This window comes from Vicugna pacos, chromosome 10 (assembly GCF_048564905.1).
Source record: "Vicugna pacos chromosome 10, VicPac4, whole genome shotgun sequence".
In the NCBI taxonomy this organism is placed as follows: domain Eukaryota; kingdom Metazoa; phylum Chordata; class Mammalia; order Artiodactyla; family Camelidae; genus Vicugna; species Vicugna pacos.
This window is the reverse complement of record NC_132996.1, coordinates 67,470,186-67,494,322: the sequence shown is the minus strand read 5'-3', so window position 1 is coordinate 67,494,322 and position 24,137 is coordinate 67,470,186. Positions and strand designations below refer to the sequence as shown.

The 24,137-nt window shown below is 46.1% G+C and overlaps 2 protein-coding genes across 4 annotated transcripts in view; one reads left to right on the top strand and one right to left on the bottom strand.

Annotated features, from left to right (window-relative positions):
- The first annotated feature begins 433 nt into the window (after window positions 1-433).
- On the top strand, window positions 434-9,102 carry ZFTA (zinc finger translocation associated). The gene is made up of 5 exons (XM_072970172.1): window positions 434-721; window positions 2,878-3,375; window positions 3,907-4,293; window positions 4,500-5,048; window positions 5,240-9,102. The coding sequence occupies exons 1-5, from the start codon at window positions 583-585 to the stop codon at window positions 5,701-5,703; spliced, it is 2,037 nt and encodes a 678-aa protein (XP_072826273.1). The 5' UTR covers window positions 434-582; the 3' UTR covers window positions 5,704-9,102.
- Window positions 9,103-9,107: 5 nt separating this feature from the next.
- The window catches only part of RTN3 (reticulon 3), a 56,285-nt gene continuing 41,255 nt past the window's right edge, over window positions 9,108-24,137 (bottom strand). For 2 of the 3 annotated variants that reach the window (XM_072970171.1, XM_072970169.1), the window contains 6 exons: window positions 16,678-16,885; window positions 14,521-14,659; window positions 14,022-14,091; window positions 13,539-13,585; window positions 12,733-12,791; window positions 9,108-11,259 (listed from right to left, as the gene is read on the bottom strand). In XM_072970171.1, the coding sequence (XP_072826272.1) occupies window positions 11,214-11,259; window positions 12,733-12,791; window positions 13,539-13,585; window positions 14,022-14,091; window positions 14,521-14,659; window positions 16,678-16,885 (569 nt within the window). In that variant the 3' untranslated portion in view covers window positions 9,108-11,213. The remainder of the gene's footprint in view (window positions 11,260-12,732; window positions 12,792-13,538; window positions 13,586-14,021; window positions 14,092-14,520; window positions 14,660-16,677; window positions 16,886-24,137) is intronic. The other variant, XM_072970170.1, reaches the window with a different exon arrangement.

The following is a 24,137-nucleotide window of genomic DNA, read 5'->3' as shown; positions in this document are numbered from 1 at the left end:
GCGCGGGAGGAGGCAGCCCCCGGCGGAGACCTGGACCTCCCTACCGGGCGACCCCCTTGCCAGAGCCGGTGAGGGGAGCCGGGCGCTGAGATGCCCCGAGGGGGCAGTGGCTGCGAGCCGAGATCGGTGGAATCGCGTCGCAGCGGACGCAGCGCCCCTGGCCACCTCGGTGACCCTTCAGGAGCCGGGACCCGAGTCCCGGAGGCGGCAGCGCTGCACCGCGAGGGCGACGAGGTCCGTGCTCCTAACGTCCGCGGCGGGCGCCGGCTGCGGAGCCTCGGCCGGGCTCGTCGCCTCCCGCCTCTCCCCCCAGCCCCCCGCGAGCTGGCAGGAGGAAATAGCGCGCGGCCCCTTTAAATTTACCCAGGAGCCCTTAAAGGAGCCCCAGGGGCCCCAGACAGGAATCCCCACCCCGGTCCAGCCCGCGCCGCCGAGCGAGCAGCCAGCCGTCCGTGCGGCCGGCCGCCCCGTGCATGCGCCCCGCGCTCCGGGGCCCCGCGCACCGAGTGCCGCGCGCGGGCCGCCGCCGGCCCCGCGGCCCCGCGCCCCGCCGCCCCGGGGCCCCGCTCCGCAGCGCAGCGCATGGAGCCCGGCGGAGACCACCGGAGCCGGAGCGGCGGCGGCAGGGGCGGCCCCGGGCCAGCAGCAGCCTCGGCACGGGGCCGACGGCTGCCGCCCGCCGGATCGAGCGGCGGCGCGGAGCCCGAGGAGGACGACGGCGGTAAGAGCTGGCTGGGGCCGGCGGCTCGGGCGGGGGCCCCAGCATGGGGGAGGGGAGGGCTGCGGCTCCGGGCTCCGGGCCCCTCTCCGCCGCCGAACAAAGGGGGGGACGCGGGCAGGGCGGCCGGGGGCGCCACCTGGCGGGCGCGGATCGCGGTTGCAGGGCCAACGGGGGAGCCCCCCGCCCAGCTCTCGGGGTCGGCCGGCGGGGCTCGGGCGGATCCCCTCCCCCTTAAAGGGCCCCGCGGCCCCCGCCTTGGAGGCCAGGCTGGAGGGGCCCCAAAGGACCTGGCCAAGCGCCACGGGGCGCGCGCTCTGGGCTGTTGGACTTGCGGCCCCCGCCCCTTTCTCTTTCAGACTCCCAGATTTGTCTCGCTTATCCGGCTGTCTCCTAAAAGCCTGCCCAGACCCTGGGTTCCTATCGCGGGCTCCCTCCAAACGAACTGAGCTGGGGACTCCGCAGCTTTAAGTCGCGCTGTCCTCTTCTCTGTGGCCTTGCCTAGATAAAGGAACCCTTTTTCTTTTTCGCTACGTTTTCTCTGGGAAAGAGCATGGCTTGCGCCTCTTTGGGGACCCACCAGTACCTTCCCCACGGCGGGCAGTTTTTAAAGGGCTGGACTCGCCCACAAAGGCAGACACCCTCTTCTGTCCGCGCGCCACCTCCTCCCTTCTTTTCAGAAATTTTGCCACACTTTGTCAGCTATAGCGGGACCAGCCATTCCTCTTCCTTTGCTCACAAAGGAGACGGTTTCTTCATCCCCCTGCTGCAGGGTCAAGGCCTTCAGACCCTTGAAGCTTCTGTCCAGGATAGGGAGACTCTGCTCTAATCCGAGCTCCCCTCCCATAATCTCCCCATCCCCTTTTGTTTTTAAAGAATCCCAGCTCCTCCCCTTTTTTCAGCTCTTAAAGGGCCAGTCCACCTTAGACTAACAGATCCAGCGCTGGAAGGATGCTCAAAGACCAGCTAGCTATCCAGTGCCTTTGCAGACAAAGACGCTTAGGCCTAGAGAGCAGACATGACCTATCAAAGGTCATGGAGCAAGTTACCAGTGAAGCCAGGACTCGAGCCCTGGTTTCTGACTCTAAAACTAGTGCTTTCTTTTTCTTTGGATCAACTAAAACCAAAACCAAACAAAAACACAATGATGACAGGAGCCCTCTCTGATCCCGCTTTTGTTTCCCGGACCGTGTGATTCTCCACTGAGAGAATGACCACACCTGTCCATTTAGCATATGTGGCCAGAAAACCCTTTTTGAAATAAAATAGGGTCCAAACTGTAGGGAGGGTGGGGGACTGCTGCGTGTCTGTCTGTTTGATAAAAGTGAACCCCACTGGGTTCGTGGCCTCTTCACTGCCTGCCTCCTGACTGCTGGGCAGTGGCCAGCTCCCTGCCAGGGTGAAAAATAAATCCCCAGAAAGGCTTAATGGACTCCCGTAGGTGGTGGCCACTCCCTGCCGCAGAGTCTTCAGTGGCCACTCTGGTGGCCCTCCTGCCACTTCCTTTCAGTCATCAGCTCTCCCAGACTCTAGGAAAGTCAGGGTCCTAAAGACTCCTTTCCCTGGAGGTGTTGACAGCTTTATCATGGGGATCCCTCCTATGGGGCCCTAAATTTGGAGAACTGACCATGGTTAATGCCTCTTAAAATGGGACTCCCAGGAGGGTGGACTTGAGGCATTATTGGGAAAAGGGAGATCATCTTTGGGTGGGGCCCTCCTGGCTGGGGCCTCAGGTGGGTGGGTCCCTTGTGCAGCCCTGGATGCAGACAGATGCCCCCTTTGTTCTTCTCGCCCCGCTGCCCGCTGTGCTCTGGCTGTAACCGCCCTGGCCTGCTGCTCTCCTGGCTTTAACCCTGTAGCTCAAAAAGGGTGCCTTGCAGAGCCTGCTGCCTCCTTGGCCTTCACCTTATTTATTAAAAAGTCAGAGCTGTGCCCTGCATTCTTTTGTTCTTGATCCTCTCTTAAAGGATCCTCCCTCTTTGTAAAGGGCCAGTGTTTTGACTCCCTGCTCCCCTACTCACTTTTTCTTGCTGTTGCCATCCCTTTCCTGCCCAAGTGACCCCTCTCCCACCTCCCTTTCTCAGGCTGCAAAATCGAAGCCCTGGGTTTTTCCCTGGAAATCGGAGATTGAAAGCCTGTCTCCCTTTCCCCCTCTTCAGGGCAAGATCTTCAGCTGGAAGGGGGTGCCTTGGGGTCCTGGGGGAGTGCCCCCCTGCCCTCCTCCAGGGCCAGGGGACCAGCATCTTCAGGCAGGAAATACTCAGACCACTGTGAGGCCCGGGCCTCGAGGCCTGGAAAGAGCCGCATCCCCGGCCGTGACCACCGGCGCTACTACCACGACCACTGGCGGCTGGAGTACCTGATGGACTTCAACCCTGCCCGGCACGGCATGGTGTGCATGGTGTGCGGCAGCTCTCTGGCCACTCTCAAGCTCAGCACCATCAAGCGGCACATTCGCCAAAAGCACCCCTACTCCCTGCACTGGAGTCCCCGGGAAAAGGAAGTCATCAGCAACAGCTGGGATGCCCACTTGGGGCTGGGGGCCTGTGGAGAGGCCGAGGGCCTGGGGGCCCAGGGGGCTGAGGAGGAGGAGGAGGAGGAAGAGGAGGAGGAGGAGGAAGGGGCTGGCCTCCAAGCTTGCCCGCCCAAGGGCCCAGGTAATGTAGGACACGGGGAAGCAGGGGCCTGGGTGGTGGATGGGACCTAGTGGGGACAGCCCTGGGCTTCTTAGCCAACTAGCTGATTTTCTTGAGCAATTATTGCTCCTTTTTGGGGTGAAATCTGCTTACTGTATAATAGTGGGGGAGGGACAGTGGGATGGGGGGGTCTCCAACGTCGGAGACAGCTTTGAGGTTCTTTGGTTTCAGATGGATCAAGGGGAGTGAAGGCTGGAGGGATAGGCAGGGGTAGGGCTGGGTGCAGAGAGTACTGGTAAGGTATGGCTGACTGTGAGGTCTAGAGAAGGGGCTAGAATCTGGGTCTGGCAGAGGAGTGGTAGGGCTTAGGGTTTGTGTGTGGGAGGATTAGGAGATGGAGTTAAGACTTGAGGGGAGAGGAAGGGAAGGGCAAAAATTAAGCAGAGGGCTCAGAGTGAGGGAGAGGCTTGTGGATGGCAGACCTGGCTGTGGTGGGGGGGCTCCCCCAGAGGGCCAGCCTCTCAGTTCCTTCCCTCCCTCCAACCCTTTCAGGCAAAGCCCCAGCTGGTGGGGGCAGCCGGCGCCAGCGACGAGGGGGCCCAGTGGCACCCCGGGCTCGGCGTCGGCGCCTCTCTGCCTCCCGGAGGGCTGGGGGCAGCAGGGGGCTGGGTGCCCGGCGCCTGGAGCGGAGGCTGAAGGAGTCCCTGCAGAACTGGTTCCGGGCAGAGTGTCTCATGGACTATGATCCGCGGGGGAACCGGCTGGTGTGCATGGCCTGTGGCCGGGCACTACCCAGCTTGCACCTGGACGACATCCGTGCCCACGTGCTGGAGGTGCACCCCAGCTCCCTGGGGCTCAGCGGCCCCCAGCGCAGTGCCCTGCTGCAGGCCTGGGGGGGCCAGCCTGAGGCACTGTCTGAGCTCATCCAGTCCCCATCAGGTGCGAGGCCCATCCCAGGGCTGAGACCCCCTCGTATAAGGGCTGCAAAGTGGGGTCTGTGGCCAAAACCGGGAAACACACACACACCCCCTCTGGCTGGGGCCTTTAGCTTGGGGCTGGGGTGAGGAGCAAGGGACCCCCTCTGCGTGGGTAAGGGCAACCTGACCAGCAGGCTGAGCCCCTTTCCCTCACCCCTTCCCCAACAGACGATGACCTCGTCCCCCAGGACCTGACCAGAAAGAGCCGGGACTCGGCCCCCGCTGCTGGAGCCCCCTCTCAGGATCTCAGCCCCCCAGACGTAAAGGAAGAGGCTGGCTGGGTCCCTGAGAGGCCCGGGCTGGCAGAGGAGGAGGAGGAGCTGGAGGAGGGCGAGAGGGTGGGGGTCCCCGGCCGCTCACCACGGGGCCGCGACCACCGCCGCCACTACCAGGAGCGCTGGCGGCTGGAGTACCTCATGGAGTTGGACGGCGGCCGGCGTGGCCTGGTGTGCATGGTGTGCGGGGGCGCGCTGGCCTCGCTCAAGATGAGCACCATCAAGCGGCACATCCGCCAGCGCCATCCGGGCTCCAAGCGCCTCAGCGGGCCAGTCAAGGCCCTCATCGCCCAGGAGTGGAGCGAGAAGGCCGCCCACCTGCTGGCCCTGGGGCTGCCCTACCCCAAGTCCCCCAGGGATCCTGCCGCCCCCAGCACAGCCGCAGCCTCCGAGGAGGGGGGAGGGGAAGAGGAGGAGGAGTCAGAGGAGGAGGAGTGGTGGGGTGAGCTGATGGAGGGCTAGAGCAAGTGGAGGGAGAGTGGGGGTCGGGTAGAGGGTGGTGAGAGTGGAAGGTCGAAAGGGAGATTGGGGAGGGTGGGACAGGAGGGCCAAGGTCGGGGGTTATGAAGACGAGACGCAGAAGCGGGTCTGCTTCCCCCACCGGCTCCAGTGCGGTCCTTTGTCTCGTCTTAGGCGATGTCCCGCTTTCCCCCGGGGAACCGTCGGAGCGGCCCGCCGAGGAAGACGAGGACGAGGAGGACGGCCCGGAGCCCGGGGGACTCGCCTTCCCACCGCTGCCGCCGCCGCCGCCACCACCTCCCCCGCCACCGCCGCCCCGCAGCCGAGAGCAGCGGCGAAACTACCAGCCACGCTGGCGGGGCGAGTACCTGATGGACTACGACGGCAGCAGGCGCGGCCTGGTGTGCATGGTGTGTGGGGGCGCGCTGGCCACGCTCAAGGTCAGCACCATCAAGCGGCACATCCTGCAGGTGCACCCCTTCTCCATGGACTTCACGCCCGAGGAGCGCCAGACCATCCTGGAGGCCTACGAGGAGGCGGCGCTGCGCTGCTACGGCCACGAGGGCTTCGGGCCGCCCGCCCCGGCGCCGCGCGACGGCGGCACGGACCTAAAGGCGGGCGCCGTGTGTCGGGCGTAGAGGACTCGCACTCGCGGGGCTGCACCTGGCCGACCTTCCGGCCCGGAGCCCCTGCTTCCCGCGGCCTTGGCCGCTGCCGCTGCCCCCCGCTGGCCGGGCCGGGCGGAGATAGGGGATTGGGTGGGGTCGCTGGCTTCCGCTCGCTGCCAGAGCTCCAGAAGCTGGTCAGGGCGCCCAGGAAACGCGTTCTTCCCTCAGACCCGGGCAACGGCCCTCCGCTCCGGGCCTCACGTTCCTGAGAAGCCACAGCGTTTGCACGGAGAGCTTCTGGCCTCTAGCCGCGCCCCGCGAGGCGGTTATGTACATGGCCGGGACAGGGGCGCCGACAGTCAGTATTAGGGTCCCAAGTAGGGTCGGGGGCAGGAAGGACGCGCCCCTTCCTCTGGCCGGGGGCCCAGCTCTCAGAGCCGCACACCGGCAGGCATGGCTCCCGGGTCGGGGCGGCTGCTGTCCAGTCCTTACTGGCATTATCGACCGCTGGGTCCGGGACTGCGGACGGGGGCCTTCTTCGGGAGGCGGGGCCACTGGGCTTGGGAACCCGCCCGCGGGGAAGGCGCGTAGGACCGCAGGCGGGCGGGGTTGGTGGCCCGGGCGGAGGCGGAGCTCGTCCCGAGCCCCGCCTGCTGCGCCTGCCTCTGGGGCGGGCTCTGTGGGAACCCAGAGCCCAGAGGCCCCACCCGCCTCCCCGGCCACTGCCACGCCCGCCCGGACCGAGATCTTGTAAAGGGATTAGCACTTTTTTTCCTTTGCTCCTCCTGCTCCGAAGGCCTCCTGTTACCCTAAAATTCAGTCAGGCGCTCCTGCTTCAGCGCCCCCGTCAGTGCGAGCCCGGGGCACTGGAGGTCCCGGCATTGGCTTTATATTCCCGTCCCCTTCCTGTCCCCTTTTGTATGCGGTGGGCGTGCCACCCGTTCTCAGTCCTCAGGGCCTGGGGCCGGGCCTCGGCCTTCCTTTCTCCTCCCCGCGGCAGCGCCAGGCCTTGAGGGGTCAGGAGTGGGCCCCGCGATCTCCCAGGCAGGTCCGAGAGGGATGTGTAGATTCATTCTCCTGTGGAGAACAGGTGGCCCCGAGATCAGGCCCTTTTTGCTCTTTGTATTTTATTTTGAAACTGTATTTAATGCTTTTATATGAGAGGGGGAGGGGCGGGAAGCGAGCTGTCCGTCACCCAATGTGCAAATGTCTTATTTATTATGCGTGTATCAGAGATAAGCTGTGAGGTGGTGGAGGAAGGACCTAAAGGTAAGAGGAATTAGGCGGAGGCGCGTATGGGAGGACCCCAAACATCCCGTACTAGTGTGGGACTCTCCAGGCCCCTCCTCGAGTCTCTGGGCCCCAGTGTCTGCTCTTCACATAGCCAAGCCAGTTCCTTTGTTCTTAAAGCCTGAGTGGGGACTTCAGGGCTGGGCCTGGAGGGGAAGGGGCCCTGGCACCTGGCGCCAGGAGTTGCCTCTGGGTGGGAAAGCAGAGAGCAAAGAGGAAGCCTTTCCTCTCATCCCAGCGCCCCACAGGCCAGAGCTCAAGGTTCAAGTGCCTCAGGCCCAGTCGCCTTGACTCTTCCTGATTGGGAATTGGATTTTATACCACGGATTTTATAGCATTTTTATATAATTCAAGATTGTTTGAATTGGAAAGACCTTGGAGATCAACTAGTACCCGCCCCACCCCTTTCACAGGTAAAATGAAGCTCAGAAACTGAAATGATCATACAAGTAGGAACAGTACATGGACAAGAATAAAAATCTCAACTCTCAATTCAGTGTTCTTTGCACTACACCACATGGCCTCCCAATCGCTCCTAAGTTATTAAAACTTTTTACTATTAGATCTGCTGAAGGATGGCTTGTGCTGGGCACTGTAGGCCATCCCAGTGCAGTTGTGGCCTCCCAGGGATGGCAGAGAACTGCACACCACCTGGGAATGAGTATTCTACATAGGCTTCAGCTGGAGGGTGGCGGCAGCAGCCTTCATCAGAACTCCAGGTGTGACTGTTGTCTGGCCCAAGGCCTCTCCAGTGGGGCAAAATATCTGGCATTGTGCTGTTGATGCCACCAAGGATTCAGGAAGTGCCATATGGGCTGTCAGTTGACTGAAAAGTGAATTCCCAGAGTGTTTGAACCTCCAAGCGTTTTTGCAACAGTATTAAAAGCTTGAGAACAGGGATTGAGGATGGCACCGGGTTGGGTACTGCCATTCTTTCATTTTCCTTCATGCATGTTGTTTTCAGATCCAGGAGTGTTCCGCCACTTTTGCTACTCTGCCTGGTTCAAAAACAGTAGGCAAATTGGGGCAACTATTATAGTCATCCTGGCCCACTGCTGAAGTTCAGGTAAGCCAGGGCAGAGAGCAGGGTGGGAATGGTATTTCCTGTTGATAGGCACAGAGAGGCCTTAGGAGGACAGGAGTCCATGTCTTCATTGAGAGGTAGCCCCAAACACTTCACTGGTCCTCAAGTGTGGCCACCAGAACAGCATCATCACATTAGGAACTTACTAGAAATGCAAATTTGGGGGCCCCACCTTATGGGTCAGAAACTGGGGTGAGGCCCAGCAGTCTTTTGATAGCCCTCCAGTGATCATGAGGTTCACTGAAGTTCTGAGCACCAGTATCTAGAACGTGCCACGGTAGTGATTGCTACTTTGCAGCTACAGCCTCAAAGGTTAACGGTTAGATCAGGTGGTCCTCATCTCCAGGTGCCTCCTCCTTGCCTTGGTAATCTGACACGAACAGGTGAAGTTTCTTCATGAATTTTTTGTTAATGGTATGCTTGCTATTATGGCCAATATGTAAATGTTACTCTGAATACATATTTATATACCATGTTAGCGACATTATTTGAACATTTGTATGCGTATTTGTGAAGTTGTTTGCATCAGTTATTTTTTAAAAACTTTCAGCCTAAGTTTTCTAAGAGATATGTTGAATAAATTTCAAAAATCCAGTTTAAGGGTCATGGCAGCCTTAGCTTTGGGAAAGAGCAAATCTGAGGGGTCAAGTTCTTTCAGCAAAGACATATATTTAGTTTCCATTTTCCATGGTGACTGAAATCATTTTAAGTACATCGTGACTATGTGTGAATTATAGGCTGCTTCATGTTGCAGGTGGGGGAACCTTCATAGGTTGGTGTGAACTGGGACAAGGGACCCCTCTGGCCCCTTCCACGCCTCATCATCTTCCTCCTAAGGTCACCTCTTAGAGGGTCTCATTTTCTTTCAGAAACCAAATGCACAGCTTTGCTCTACTATGGAAATTCTGCAATCTTGGAGATCATTACCAGTATCAACAATTAGTTTTTTTAAAGTCTCAAAAGTGGAGTGGGGATGGGAGCCAGTGGAAGTCTTGTTTGGTTCTTACTTTACCCAAACTGTGTATAAAGAATAAAGTTAGCAGAATGACAACACAGTCACTGTTTTGTTCTGTTTTTTTTTTTAATTAATACCACATCAATTTGCAGTTTTACAGGAACCAAGATTCAAGCTCCTTAGGTGCTACTGTATTTTTATGTTGCACGCACATTAACACGTACACAGTTTCATTAGTTAATTTTTCATCTATAGATTCTTAAAAAAACAAAAAATTCCTGTGTGGCACAAGGTTCTGTCCAATTATCTAAACACAACAATAACAAAACAGAGCTAGGTGTGGAGGCTTCCAGTAAAGAAAAAGGTCCTTCGGAGGGGAAGCCCAAAAAGATGATCAGTGCACTGACTTCCTGGGAGGGCAAAGGATGGGGACAGAGAATGCATTTCCTACTACAACATGAAATCAGTTACAAAGGGGGCCAAGAAAATAAGTGGAGTAAGGCGATTCCTAAGTAATTTCCCCAAAAAAGTAGAAAGAAAACTTCCACTACCTTCTACAAAGTTGCACTGCTTTGGGACCGTAACAGATTGTAGCCCTTACTTTCAAGTCACCAGTGCATATTCCCTCCAGATTATCATGACTGAGTTACAACCTGAAGGAACCCACAGATGACTTTTCTTTCAAGTTTACTGAATTTTTCTGTTAGAAGGGGAGGAAGACACTTATCAGTCTCCAATAGGAATCGAAGATTCCCAAACATCCTCCATCTGATGTCAGTGTGAACTGTTCTGTTGTCTTTGAATTGTGCACAGAGCCCATCAACACAGTCTGGCCCTGCCTGGTCACCCTTACCTAACGAAACGCTTCTTGGAAAACATTCTCAAAAGAAGCACCCCACAGCAGGTAGAGGTGCTAAGACATTTTATGTGCCTGAAAATGAAAGGCCCTCAAAACGTAACACACCCAAGAAGCTAGTCTCCAAGTTTTAAAACTCCGGATGAACCACAAAATGCACTTCCCTACACTAATTTGTGGTCTCTTAACTACAGACACCATTTCCTCTCAAGCCAGCTCGGCTTTGGTCCTTAGGGTAAAACGATGAACACAGGTTAAAGACTGTAGCATGTGAAGGAGGAAGCTGTAGGGAGAAAAGAGAAAAAGGCCTTTATGTTTCTGTAATTCACCTCTTGAGAATGCTCCCCCCAACGGACTGAGACAGGATTATAATTCAATAACTGAAGAGCCCACATGCAGATTAATTTTTTTCTCTAACAAGTTTACAGCAGTGTACAGCAGTTACAGACATTTATTTTATAATAAGAAAAGTACAACCATATTTATTGAGGGTAGGAAAGAGGGAGGAAAGCACATTCAGGAATAAGTTCTCAAACGAAATTCAGACTGGTGTCCAAAAGAAACAACCAGACACCACCGACCCAGATGGCGGAGCCTTTTCTTTCCTAAGCATGAGTGGGAATCACAGCAGTGCTCTCGTGCGCCCCTCCTCCAGCCTACTCTGCGTCACCATTCTTGGTTATCAGATGGCATTCTGGGAAACAGGAATTACCGCTATCACCTATAAGTTATTCAGAGTTGAAAGTTACATCGTTAAACGAAAATTAGGAGTAGCTGCTCACATTGTGGGGCAGGAAGATGGGATCAGAGGGCTGCAGAAACAAAACAAAACAAAACAACAAGGGAAGGAATCCCACTCCTGTTCCCAGATAATTTCTTCATAAGTTAATCATTATTTCTTAACTTAAAAATAAGGGCAAAACTATGATGGGAAATGGGAAGCTGTGTAAGACTAGTCCTTGAAAATTGAATAGAAGAACCCAACAGATGTGTTTTATTTTTCATTTTCTCCTTCACCTCCAATCTTTGCCCCTCCCCTTTCAAGCTACAGGGTAAAAGCTCCACCACCTTAAGGTACTGATTTATCTTATTTATTTCATTCTTTCTTTATGCTTTTGGGTTCTAAGATAGCAGTTCTTTTTTTAGTCCAACAATTCTTGTGCTTGATACTGAGGGTAAAGGGAAAGAAGGGGGAGGAAAACACCAAATTAAGAAAAAAAAAGCTTGGAATGCAGGCTCAAGCTGATAGTGAGCACGTTCCTTCAAAGTACAAGTAACATTGTAACTATTAAATGGTGTTTTAGTAACTGTTTCCATGTACTGGTTCTGGTACTGGTTCCATGGTTTCCATGTACTTATTCTGCCTTTTTTTTTGTGACTCCAGGGAGCTTTGCTTGGATTCTATGGAGGAAAGAGACAACAAGGGTGAAAACACAGACATTTGTTCTAGGTTTTTATTTTAACAGTGATGCTAGAAGACTGTCTTGGATTTACTAGAGTTATGTGAAAAACACTCCCATTTTCATAGGTCTTACTCTGAATGCAAAGGCAGAGGCTGAGTCTGGCCTGGGATGAGCTCAGGAGGGTATCAAGATCTACCCCTTCTCCCTGCTGCTGTGCCTGCTGCCCGTCCTCTTTCACTGCCTGAACTTCCTGGGTCCTTTGCTGCGGGTTCCAGAGAAGAATAAGATATACCTGGGCATAATGCCTGCTGACTGTGCTCTACACGCTGGCAATGCAAGAGTCCACTTCTCTGGGAATGCCAGGTTACCCACAGTGCCACAAAAGGAACCGGGAGTCAGGACCAGGTGACATATTTAAAAACCCACAGGAGATGGCATCAATTCCCAACCCCTCACTAAAGCTAAAGCTGTCCTTTATTTTGTGCATTAAGATTATCTGTCACTAAGGGTGCTAAAGAACATTCACACCTCTCAGCTGATGTCAAAGCTACTCCCCACAAATGATACACACCACAGCAGGGGACTAGTCAGCTAATGTTACTAATCAAGACATTAGGTTTAAAGCCAAGCGATCACTTTTCATAATCAGGAGTAAACAGCAACCAGATACATATTTGTGCTAACTGCCCTTGCCTGGTTTTAGCTCCAATGTCTACCTAAATTAAAAGCAAAAGAGGAGGTAAAGATGCTGGCATCAAGCCAGAGCTGTCTGGATATAGCCAAGGTTTTCTCTTATCAAAACTAGAAAAAAACACTAAATTCTGGGGTGTGAAAGGGACTGGCCGGGGTGGGCACAAAGAAGACTTAACTGCATGTTTTGTTTCTTAAAGAATATCTGAAGAAGATATGGGAAAATATCAACATTTTAATTCAAAGTGTTCAGTTCCATAGTGTTTGCTATAAATCAAAACTTAAAAAGTGAAAACAATTCCTTGATACAGAGAGTCATAAAAATGGCTACTAATATTTTATTACTTGGTTTAAATATTAAATTGATTTAAAAAAGGAGAAAACAGAGGGATTTGGTAGTCATAGAAAAGAGGTATCTTTAAGTCTTAAGATAATTATTTACTAAAACTTTTATTTCTGAAAAGGGGGGGAAGAGTCTGGCTTAAAATTGATATTTATGAAAATAAATGAAGGTGGGGAGACAACCAAGAACATTTAAAGCTAGCCCAGAAAGGGCAGAGTAGTCCTGGCCCCACTGATCTCTTTCAGTCTGAGATACAAAAGATGTTTTATGAAGAAGGAAATGAAATTATTTCTAGTAAAATCAAACTATTAACCAAAGTTTTTCTTTTTCAGGGTAAACATTACTTTCTTTGGTATTAGCATTATACACAGGAGACTAAAAATAATTTGGGGAAAAAAGCACACGTTATGATGAAATGTGGAATCTAAGCTTACTTACTTTTCAACAATTGACTTGGTCTGATCACGGGCGATGCCAACATAGTGATCAATCTGGGTCTTTAAGGAAGAAAAGTGACAGTTGTGGCAACACACAGATTAATAATTTTCCTGAAGGTAATATTCTTTTGTATAGTTTAAGCAGTTTTAAAAAAACACTATTAAATATTCTGGAAAATAAAAACAATGCTCAGTTTTAAAAAGCACTCGCTAGGTATTTCCTTCAGAGACACTGGAGTTTCTAGCAGTTTCTAAACACTAGAGACAGTGTGCCTAATCTATATTCTGTAGTAACAAATGCATTTTGGCTCCCGGGTAAGAATAATTCATTTAATACCAAAAAGTCATAAATAAAGTCTATTGATGAATGACTTAATCTACAAAGAATAACCTCACAGCATCTAGTCACTCTGTAACCACCACTCCACACTGCAAATGTCTGTTCACATTGGATTCCCATAATAGCCTTAGTAGTTTAAGTTTCTTTTCAGACATCACTTTTTATTTATTTAAACATTTTCAACTTATTTTTTGTGAACAGATAACACATCCATATGTAAAAACTCAAAAGGCACACAGCAAGATATAAAAGCAAGTTTCCTTCCTACCCTTATCTCTTCTAGCCATTATTTCTCTCCTTAGAGGAAGCCACTGTTACCAGTCTCTTGTAGGCACCCGACTTAAGAAAAAATTAGACTGTAGAAATGGTTAGAAAAAGACTGCTCTGAACTTTCAATGCCTAAAAAGTGAACTAAAACTAGTCATACATCAATTGGCATATCTGATTCAAAACAAATAAATGCTTACCTTGTACTTCTCGTAGACAATTGGAACACTGAAAATCAGCAGTTCGGCTGTAAGACAGAATCATGAGACTTGGCACGTGTAAACGTAAGATAGTCACAAAGTCTCAAGACAGATCTTCAACATGAGAAATTCTGGCCGGAGCTCTCAACTATGGGCAGTTAGATACACGTACATAGCCCTGTTCTTTGTACCACAAATAATTTCCAAATTGTGAAAATGGTTTCTACAAATAAGGACCCCATATTTAAAACAAACCTACACAACTCTCCTTTACTTCTAGCTGTTTGGATATTTCTTTATAGGTAGGACCTTTTAATAAGCCTATGGCCACAGACAGTTTCCTCCAATACCGAGTTCAAGGTCTCTATGGACGTTAAAGGCTGGGTCAATGTGGAAGGAATGGAGCCACGCTGAGCACTCTCTGTGCTCCTCCTCTTACCAATTACTTCAAAGAACCTGGAGACACTTTCCTTGCTACCTTACCAAGAATCAGAAGGGTGATCCCATTGAAAACGGCACCAACATAGGTCATCAGCCACATGAAGACAGCCAGCTGTGAAAGCCAACATCAGAAGGTTAAGCAGGAACAATCGTAATGAAAAATTCAGGTTAACTGATGCAATTATTCTCTAGCTAAGTCTGCATAAGAGTAGTGACATATGCCATAAATACTTTCAAAATGAAGCTGGCCACATTTGTACTGTATATTTGAGGGGGGATCAGAGAATTCTGTAGTTTTCTCAGGTCCCTAAACAGACTGTAACTGCATTTCTGTCAACTACATTACCCTTGTTCTGATTTAGTTCTCCAGGTGCAGAAGTACCTTCTCTACTAACTCCTATCCCTATTTTGACAGGTTGACTGAAGTAAGCATACATTTCCTTTAGTCTGATAAAACCCATTTCACTACTTCTTCTCTGAATTACAACCTAGTCCCTGGTTTTCCTCAGCCTCACCATCAAAAGCTGCAGAGGAAACTAACCTTCAAGGAGTCAACTAGATCTTCCACCAGAAAGAGACGAATAATGAGTTTCAGGGCTCTGTTGATGTGCACCATGGCAGCGTTCACATAATTATGGAAAGCTTCAGAGGACAGAGTGATGTCTACATCCAGGTAGGCTCTTCCAGAAGAAGAAACAACAGTCACACATTTGACATGGCAGGAGAAGATTTCTTTCTGTTAGCACAGAAGTTCTTTAGAGTGTGAAATTCCCTGAAGGGTGCATTTTAGAAATCTGCAAGGGCATTTTTTACTGCTGTGGGGTGGAGTGGGGTGGGGGCACCACTGTTATTTAGTGGGCAGAGGCAAAGATGCTAGATGTCTGCACTGTGGGACAGTCATGCACAATAAAGAATCGCCCTATGTTCTGCATAACTTCTGCTGCCTCATAGGATATTCATGAAGGTGAACCTATTTATAATTATCAAGAGCCCAGAATACATAAAAACAAAGATTTTTCTCACAGTTTTTACATATCCTGAATTTCCTAAAACTGTACTTTGTTTATGCTAAAACTTAACTAAGATTTTTTTCATCATGTTAGAAAGTCACATCTGTACTGGAGATTATGTGCATAGATACAAGTATCTGATGTCTTTATTACGGATTTTTTTGGTGTAGTTATGTCCAAGCAACTAAATATTGACTGGAATACGTATTATTTTATTGTCAATTTCTATTTATCACTCCTTACATTACACTTTTGTCTATTTTATATTATCTATGAATTTCATTTCAAAATAATAAAGGAGGCATTATGAAATATTTGTTAAAAACAAAAAGGAGGGTGGAGATACTGAGTTTGACAGGGTTGAAAACCACAGAAAAAGAAAGACCTGTGTTCTGTTCCCAGAAGCATGACAGAATTGAGATATAACCACCTGCTTATAATTTGCTCATTCAGTCAGTACTTCCCAAGTGCCTACTGAGTGTGAGACCCTCTGCTAGGTGCTAGGGTTATCAGGAAAGATAAAGCTGCTTTTGCCTTAAAGAGCCTACAGTCTTGCGGGAAAAACAGAAGAGTAATAGGCATATTTTTCTTTTCTGTTTATTGAGAAACTATTTACTATCAAATACAAAAGTTACAAAAATTAGATGCTGTAACTAATACAACCTAACAAAACACATTTTATAAATCCACACAGCGTGTCACAAAAGAGAAAAAAACCTTGCTAAGACATCTGAGCTTGTGGCAAAACAGTAAAATTTATCCACTCGGGGGGGAGGGTATAGCTCAAGTGGTAGAGGGCATGCTTAGCATGCAGGAGGTCCTTGGTTCAATCCCCAGTACCTCCTCTAAAAATAAATGAGTAAACCTAATTACCTCCCCCTCCAAAAAAAAAAAAATTATCCACTCATTCACTTAACAACAACTGGTTTGTTAAAACTAATTTGCAATAACCTTTTCTTAATGCTACGTATAGTTTAAATTATTCCTTCTAGCTTCACCAAGAGAAAACACAAGGACCAGAGCTGTAGCCAGACACCTGTCGGAGTCCTGAGAGATCACAGAGGGTTTCTTTCTCCATGAGAAGGGGTTTTAAAACACTGACATTTACTCATGTTACATTTTTTATGGGCTAAGATTTTCAAAAGGAAAAATGTGAGGAAAACATTTGTGAAAGTCATACATAGCACAGTCAGAAAAGCTAGCAACTGGATTCTAGAAATGCATAATTTACTGACTTTATCAAGACCTCCCCTGGTATTAAGGAAACTAAAAGAGAGGAAGGAAATCAGTAATAAAACCAAGAGTGGACACTGAGTTCTGATAAATGCCAAAAGCACAGTCTCAACACCAAGATTTCAAAATTGTTTTAAGAGTTAACTATGTGGGGGCTTAAGCATATACTTGGGACCCCATCTAACTGAGTGCTGTCCTAGATGCTCTGCTTCTCCTACTGACCCTGCCCAGGAATTCAGACAGTCTTCTCTGGTGAGCCTCTGGTTTGTCAAAAAGTTCCTGGCTCATAACTTGGTCACTTCATAAGGTGGTCTCAAGCTGGTGTTTCACGCCATAGGTCCACTGCATTAGGCCCTATAATTCGTGATTTTTAATCAGGTCTGATTTAGATCTAACCAGCCTCAGCAAACCCCTTCAATAAATTGTAGAATATTACATGTGATCCTTCAACTCACTTGAATGGATGGCCTTCTTCTGACTTCTGTACAGCTTGGATGACAGACTTGTAGACCCTGAAGCTGATGGTAACAGACAGAAGAGCCAGGATGAGGTAAGAAACCACACTGATGACACTGAAAGCAGCCAAGGAAAGCAGCATGATCAGCGTGGTGCCAAAGACAAAGCCAGTCTTCTTCACATCTCTCCAGAAAATCAAGTCGTGCACTGCCAAAAGAAAAGGGAACATAAGTTACGTGCACACCCATGAGCCCCAAGGCTAGGACTGTCTTCCTGGCTGTGCCCTGCACACCTGAAAAGCATTACAATAGCACACAATTACAGGTGCACCCCTCCTTAAGAGGATCTGGTAAAAGAAAATCAAATTACATCAGGGGTGATGATTCACGCTGTTCCTCTGATTTCTGGATAGGTTTATAGAAACTTAGGAAGTTATTTTTTAGTCATGGCTACAGAAGTACAATGGGGTAAAGTGTCATTTACTGTAAACGTTTCAGGAGAAGGGATGGTAGAGCAAGTGTGGGAAAATCTTGGTAACAGTTGACTAAATTAAGCAAACTATGCTTATAATTTAGTTGACTATAAAACCAAAGGTAACCTGAAATGTATAAATTGGGATGCAGGCAGAGAAAACAGTGAATAAAAACCACCCAAGTTCTATTAGTGTTGGCTGCGGTGAAACACCAGTCTCTATGTTGATTGTTAGAGAACTCAGGAAGGATTATGGGTAGGGGACCATATAATTATCTAAACCATGATACATCTGAATGTGAATGGAGACACTATTAAAAACTGTTAGGAAACAGGTGTAAACCAAGACTGTCCCAGGCAAGTGGGTCTATGCTTGGGAAATCCAAAATGGAAAAAATCTGAGTTCTTCTACTTAAAGACACCTCAAAAACTCTGGGTGTGAGGGCTAGCGATTACCTCCAATCTAGCAATGACACATCTGAATTTCAATCTGGGAAGGCTAACTTCAACACTAATAGTTCCCCTGCAAGTCTCTTCAGTGCTACTCTTTGCTTATAAAGAGTAAGGACTTTGGAGTTGGAGAGACATGAGTTTGAGTTCTAGTAATTTTTAACCATGTTACTTTAATTAATCATTCTAAACCTTTGTTTTCTCATCTGTAAGATGAAGAGGGACATCTACTTCTTAGAACTGTTTTTTTAAGCATTTTTTATTGATTTATAATCATTTTACAATGTTGTGTCAAATTCCAGTGTTCAGCACAATTTTTCAGTCATACATGGACATATACACACTCATTGTCACATTTTTTTCTCTGTGAGCTACCATAGGATTTTGTGTATATTTCCCTGTGCTATACGTATAATCTTGTTTATCTATTCTACAATTTTGAAATCCCTTCCCACCCTCCGCCCCTCTGGCAACCACAAGTCTGTATTCTATGTCTGTGAGTCTATTTCTGTCCTGTATTTACGCTTTGGTTTTGTTGTTTGTTTGTCTGTTTTTGTTTTTTAGATTCCACACATGAGCGATCTCATATGGTATTTTTCTTTCTCTTTCTGGCTTACTTCACTTAGAATGACATTCTCCAGGAGCATCCATGTTGCTGCAAATGGCGTTATGTCGTCGGTTTTTATGGCTGAGTAGTACTTCTCAGAATTGTTTTAAGGAATATATAAGGCTAATGCATGCAGAATGCTTAGCATTGTGAATGACATGCAGTAAACACTCAAATTTTAACTCTAATAAAAAAAAAAAGTTAGCCTGGAAGACTGCTACTGAGGATGAAATGAACATGAATCAATTCAAGCTGACCCACTGGCACCTAGTTCTTCTCCATATTCGCTACAATACTCTCTCTCCTCTGAAGCCTAACCTTGCTAGAGTCAAAGCAACCTAACCTGAAACTGAGAGACACTAACGAAATGCTGATTGTACAGAAGAAATAATCAGTGGTTCAGAGATTCTGGCCAGCAGATGTCACCTGCTAGGAGAAAGAAGAGGTATTATGAATCATGATGGGAAACTGAATCCCAGGTGTTGCAAAGGGCAGAGAACTAGGAGGCAGCTCAGACTCACCAGACCGAACAGGAAAGCAGAGGAGAATGCTGTCTACTTATGAGCGCAAATGCTCAGCAGAATTCCTACAGTCAAGAGCCCAAGTAGATGTATGTCACATTTCATACGACTACAAGAACAGTTCCAACACAGAATGCTTAGTAATGGAGCAGTGGATACCACGTGCCTCCTGGTGTCATGCACTGAGGACACGACATCATTTTGATGGTATTCTTGCCAAAAACATATAACCTGAATCTAAAGAGAAAGTCCTAGATAAACCTAATTTGAGAAATAGTCTACAAAACTGACCTGTATTCTTCAAAAATATCAATGATGTGAAAAACAAAGAAAAGCTGAAGAACTTTTTCAGATTAAAGGAGAATAAGGAGACTTGACACCCCATAAATGCAAAGTGTGATCATAGACTGGATAACGGGGTAAAAATAGCTATAAAAGGTCACCTGAAAAAAACTGAATGTACACTATATAATTAATAAAAATACTGTATCAATGCTGAATTTCCTAAATTTGTAAGTGCACTCCAGCTATGCAAAACAAACAATTCTTGTTTGAAAGAAACATACTCCAAAGTATTTAGCGGTAAAAGACTAGGATGTATGCAACCAGCTCTTAAATGGTTCAGGAAAACACATGTTTCTATAGAGAGAGGCAGGGAGTGATAAAGCAAAAGCGGCCAAATGTTAACAAATGGTGACTAGAGCAAAGGTTACATGGGAGTTTTTTGTAATGTTAACAATTCTTCAAGTTTGAAATATTTGAATGGAAGACAGAAACAGAAAGAAAAGCTGAGAGGATAAGACTGGGACCTAGAGAAAAAAACCTTGACGTATCAGAGAAGGAAGGAAAAAAGCATAAAGACGCCAGCCTAAATGCAATCCTACCTTTGTGCAAATTAGAAAATGCCACCCTTCCTTATGAACTTTACTGCCATCTACTGGAAAACTGATGTAAGAAATATTCAAATCTACAATGATAACACGTGTGAATGATGCTCCCTAGAGGTGTTCAGTTTACAAACTGCATAACAGCACAGAAGACCCTGGGCTTAGTCTTAAAATAAATCAGTGCTAGAAAACAAACCTTAATTGACTAAATAAAGAGAATGCATGTTCAACTTAGTATAACCACTACGGCAAATGATACGTCATCTACCAAGCTTGCAAGACCAGTTGAAACTGACTGAAAATCCTAACACACCACTGATTGCCAGCAGGCTTCTTGTTGCCCTGGTTAGAGTCAGGCATCTGCTTCTTCAGAGTGCTGGGCTCGCAGGTGCTTAAGATACAAAAGAGGCGGGCACTGTCATACAGCTAGCTGAATTGGCTCATCATCACGAGACTGGTAAGTCAGACATGAGTGTGGCCCTGGTTTTTGGCACGTAGCAGAGAAAGGAATGATTTGAACATAACCTTGCAAAGCAAGTTCTCTGTTATATCTGTAGTCTGTGGTAGATTTCAGGGATGACAGATTCTGATGCACTCATTTAAAAATGTTTTGGTCATACACCAACTCTTGATGCCTTTCTTTTAAATGAACTGTAGACAGAGAGAGGCATTTAGCTTCTTTCTTATTAGCCTGTTTTTTGTTGTTTTTATCACAAGCAGAATGCCAGTATAATGGAGAGGAAACCAGACTGGATATCGACTTTTTTTATGCCTCTTTCAGTGTCATGTTTATATATTCAAATGGACATTATCCTCTCAGATTATTATCTGGCACTAATTTGTAACTGTTGTATTATCGGAGACTATAGCTATATATCCATGACCAGGACGCATCACAGGCCTGTATAGATGTGTGTCTACACTAAGTGTAAATGAATTTGCATATAAGGTTTCACACTTCAGTCTCTTAAGAGATTAAAAAGAATGACAAATTGGCCTCTCCTTGAGTATACGGGTATCATTTCTCCCTGTATTATATGCCTCCCTCACTATTTAATGACTGAGTTGGTGCAAAATGGTTAGGTTTTATCCATGGTTTTTGTTTCTTTTTTTTGGTTCTCAACTTTAAAGGTAATCTACCTCTTAAATTTTGTAGTTTAATACCTGTTTGGTGAATTTGTGCCACTCTAACCTTTTCACTGTCATTCCCATTTTGTTACATCTGTTATGGGGACTTCATGTTCAAACACTGTATAAAGCCAATGGTAGAATTATGGTCTGGGCTAGAAGGGAGAACATACTGATTAGAAGAGGGATAGCAGAGGGAGAACTAAGAAAACAGGTTCAATACAGCAAACCCGTGGGATGCTCTTGGTCCACAGCTTCCCACAACTTGCCCTCTTACCTCATTCAGGTCCTGGTTTATGGGACTCAGGTCCTCAGAGACTGCCCACCTCCATCTAACATCCTCTCTTTACGTCACTGTCTCCTCAGTCTGCCTTACTTTTCTTCAGAGCACATATCACTTTATTTATTTATAGCAGGCTCTTAACCAATCTGATCTTCTTGTTCTTTACAGAACACTCCACACAATAAGAGTAGAATATACATTCTTTCCAAGTCTATGTGGAACCTTCACCAAGATAAACCAAATTCTGGGTCTCTCTGAAAAGGATTCAAGACACTTTTATATTTTCTGACTGTACATAACTACATTAGAAACAATAACAGAAACATACTGGGAAAGTCAATAATAAGTTTGTATAAGCTAAACAATAGGCTTCTAAACAACCCATAAACCAAAGGAAAAAAATCAACAGATAAATTAGAAAGTATTTTGAACTGAATGAAAATCAGAATCTGTGGGATCCAGCTAAGTGTCTACATTAGAAAAGAAAGATGAGAAGGCAGTGATCTCAGCTTCAACTTTAAAACACTAGAGAGGGAGGGAGCGTATAGCTCAAGTGGTAGAGAGTATGCCAGCATGCACGAGGTCCTGGGTTCAATCCCCAGTACCTCCATTATAAATAAATAAATAAATAAATAAATAAATAAATAAATAAATAAATAGTCTTAATGACCTCCCCCGTAAAAAAACTAAAAATTTTAAAAATGCTAGAGAAAACTTGAACTCCAAGTAAACAAAAGGAAATAATAAAAATCCAAACAGAAATCAGTAAAACATAACAGAAAAAGAGAAAACTCAATGAAATCAAAGTTGGTTCTTTGAGAATATCAGTAAAATAGATAAACTCTAGCTAAACTGATCAAGAAAAGTGAAAGAATACACAAACTGCCAATATCAAGAATGAGAGAGGTGACATCACTACAGATTGTAAAGACATTAAAAGGATAAAGGGAATATTATGATCAGTGTTATGCCCATAAATTAGGCAATTTAAATAAAGTGGAAAATTCCTCCAAAGACACAAATTATCAAAGCTCACCCGAGAAATAGATAAACTGAACAGTCCTATATCTATTAAAGAAATAAAACTTACAGAAAAAATGCTTCCCACACAGAAAACTCCATGGGAATTCTGCATCACTGAGGAACTCTGCCAAACACTGAACAAGAAATAATAGCAATTCTCCCAATTCTTCCAGAAAAATGAGAGAAGGTAATGTTTACCAACACATTTTACAGGGCCAGCATTACCCTGATTCCAAAACTAGACAAAGACATTACAGGAAAAGAAAGCTACAGATCAATATTGCTTATGAACGTAGATGCAAAAATTCTTAACATAAATTTAGCAAATGCAACCCAATAATGTGTAAAAAGAATGTATCATAACCAAGAGTTTTTTCCCAAAATGCAAAATTGGTTTAACATTCATAAATCATTCAATGTAATTCATCGTATCAACACACTAAAAAAAAAAAAAACCATATGATTATCTCAAAAGACACAGAAAAACAAAATCCAATATCCCTCTGACAAAACTTCTCACAGCTAGGTTATAGAAGGGAATTTCCTCAATTTGATTAAGGTAATAAATAAGAAACCCACAGCTAGCATCATTTTTAATGAAAGGAGGCAAGGATGTTCTCTGTTACCATTTCTGCTCAACACTGTATTAGAGGTTCTAGCCAGTGCAGAAAGTCAAAAAAAGAAAAAAAAAAAGCACCAAATTGGAAAAGAAGTAAAGCTGTCATTATTCACAGATGGCATGACTGCCTATCTAAAAAATCTGATGGAATCTACAAAAAAGCTGCTAGAATTAATAAATGAATTTATTAACAAGGTTGCAGGATAGAAGGCCCACTTATAAAATTACTTATATTTCCACATATTAGTATTAACCTAGTAGAAACTAAGCTAAAAATAGCATTTAAAATATCATGAAAATATGAAATACTTAGGCATAAATCTGACAAAAGATGTGTAAGATCTGTACAATGAAATCTATAAAACACTGATGAGAAAAACTAAATTAATGGAAAGCTATACTATTTTCATGAGTTAAAAGACTTAAAATTGCTAAGGTGTTAATTTATCTATAATTCTATGTAATTCCAATCAGAATCCCAGTAGGTTTTTTTTCTGTAGAAATAGAGAAATTGATTCTAAAATTCCTATGGAAATGCAAAGGGCCTAGAAGAGCCAAACAACTTTGAAGAACAAAGTTGGAGGACTAACACTGTCTGATTCCAAGTATTATACTATCTTACAGTAAGCTACCATTATCAAGATGGTATAGTGTTGGCTTAAAAACAAGACAAGAGAGCAATGAGATTATATACAAAGTCCAGAAACAGATTGACACATATATGGACAAAGTACTTTTTGAAAAGTTGCAAAGCCAGTTCAGTGGAGAAATGAGTCTTCAACAAACGGTGCCCGAACAACTGGCTATCCATATGCAAAAAACCCCCAAACTCTGATCAATACCTCACATGATAAGCAAAAATTAACACAAAAGGATCACAGATTTAAATATAATATCTAGTATTGTATAACTACTAGAAGAAAACAAGAAAAAATCTATGACCTTGAATTAGGAAAGATTTCCTATATACAACATATACATAGACAACAGATACATAGTAGAAAAACTGAAAACTGTACTTCATCATAATTAAAAACTTCTATTTTTGAGGGACACTGTTAAAAGAATAAGAAGATAAGCCATGGACTGGAGAAAGTATTTGCAAATAACTTATCTGATAACTTGTATCCAGAATATATAAATATGTGTATATATATCTCCTCTCAAAAACAAACATAATAAAAACTTGTAAAAAATCTGAACAGATCTTTCATCAAAGAAGATATATGAATGGCAAGTAAACACATGAAAAGATGCTTAAAATCATATCATTAGGGAAATGCAAATTAAAACCACAATGAGATCTTGCTATGTACCTGGGAGATATCTAGTCTTAAAAAAGACTAACTATACCAAATGCTGGTGAGGATATGGAGGAACTACAACTCATACATGGCTAGTTGCAATGTAAAATAATGCAAACTACTTTGGAAAACAACCTGGCAGTTTCTAACCAAGTTAAATACAACT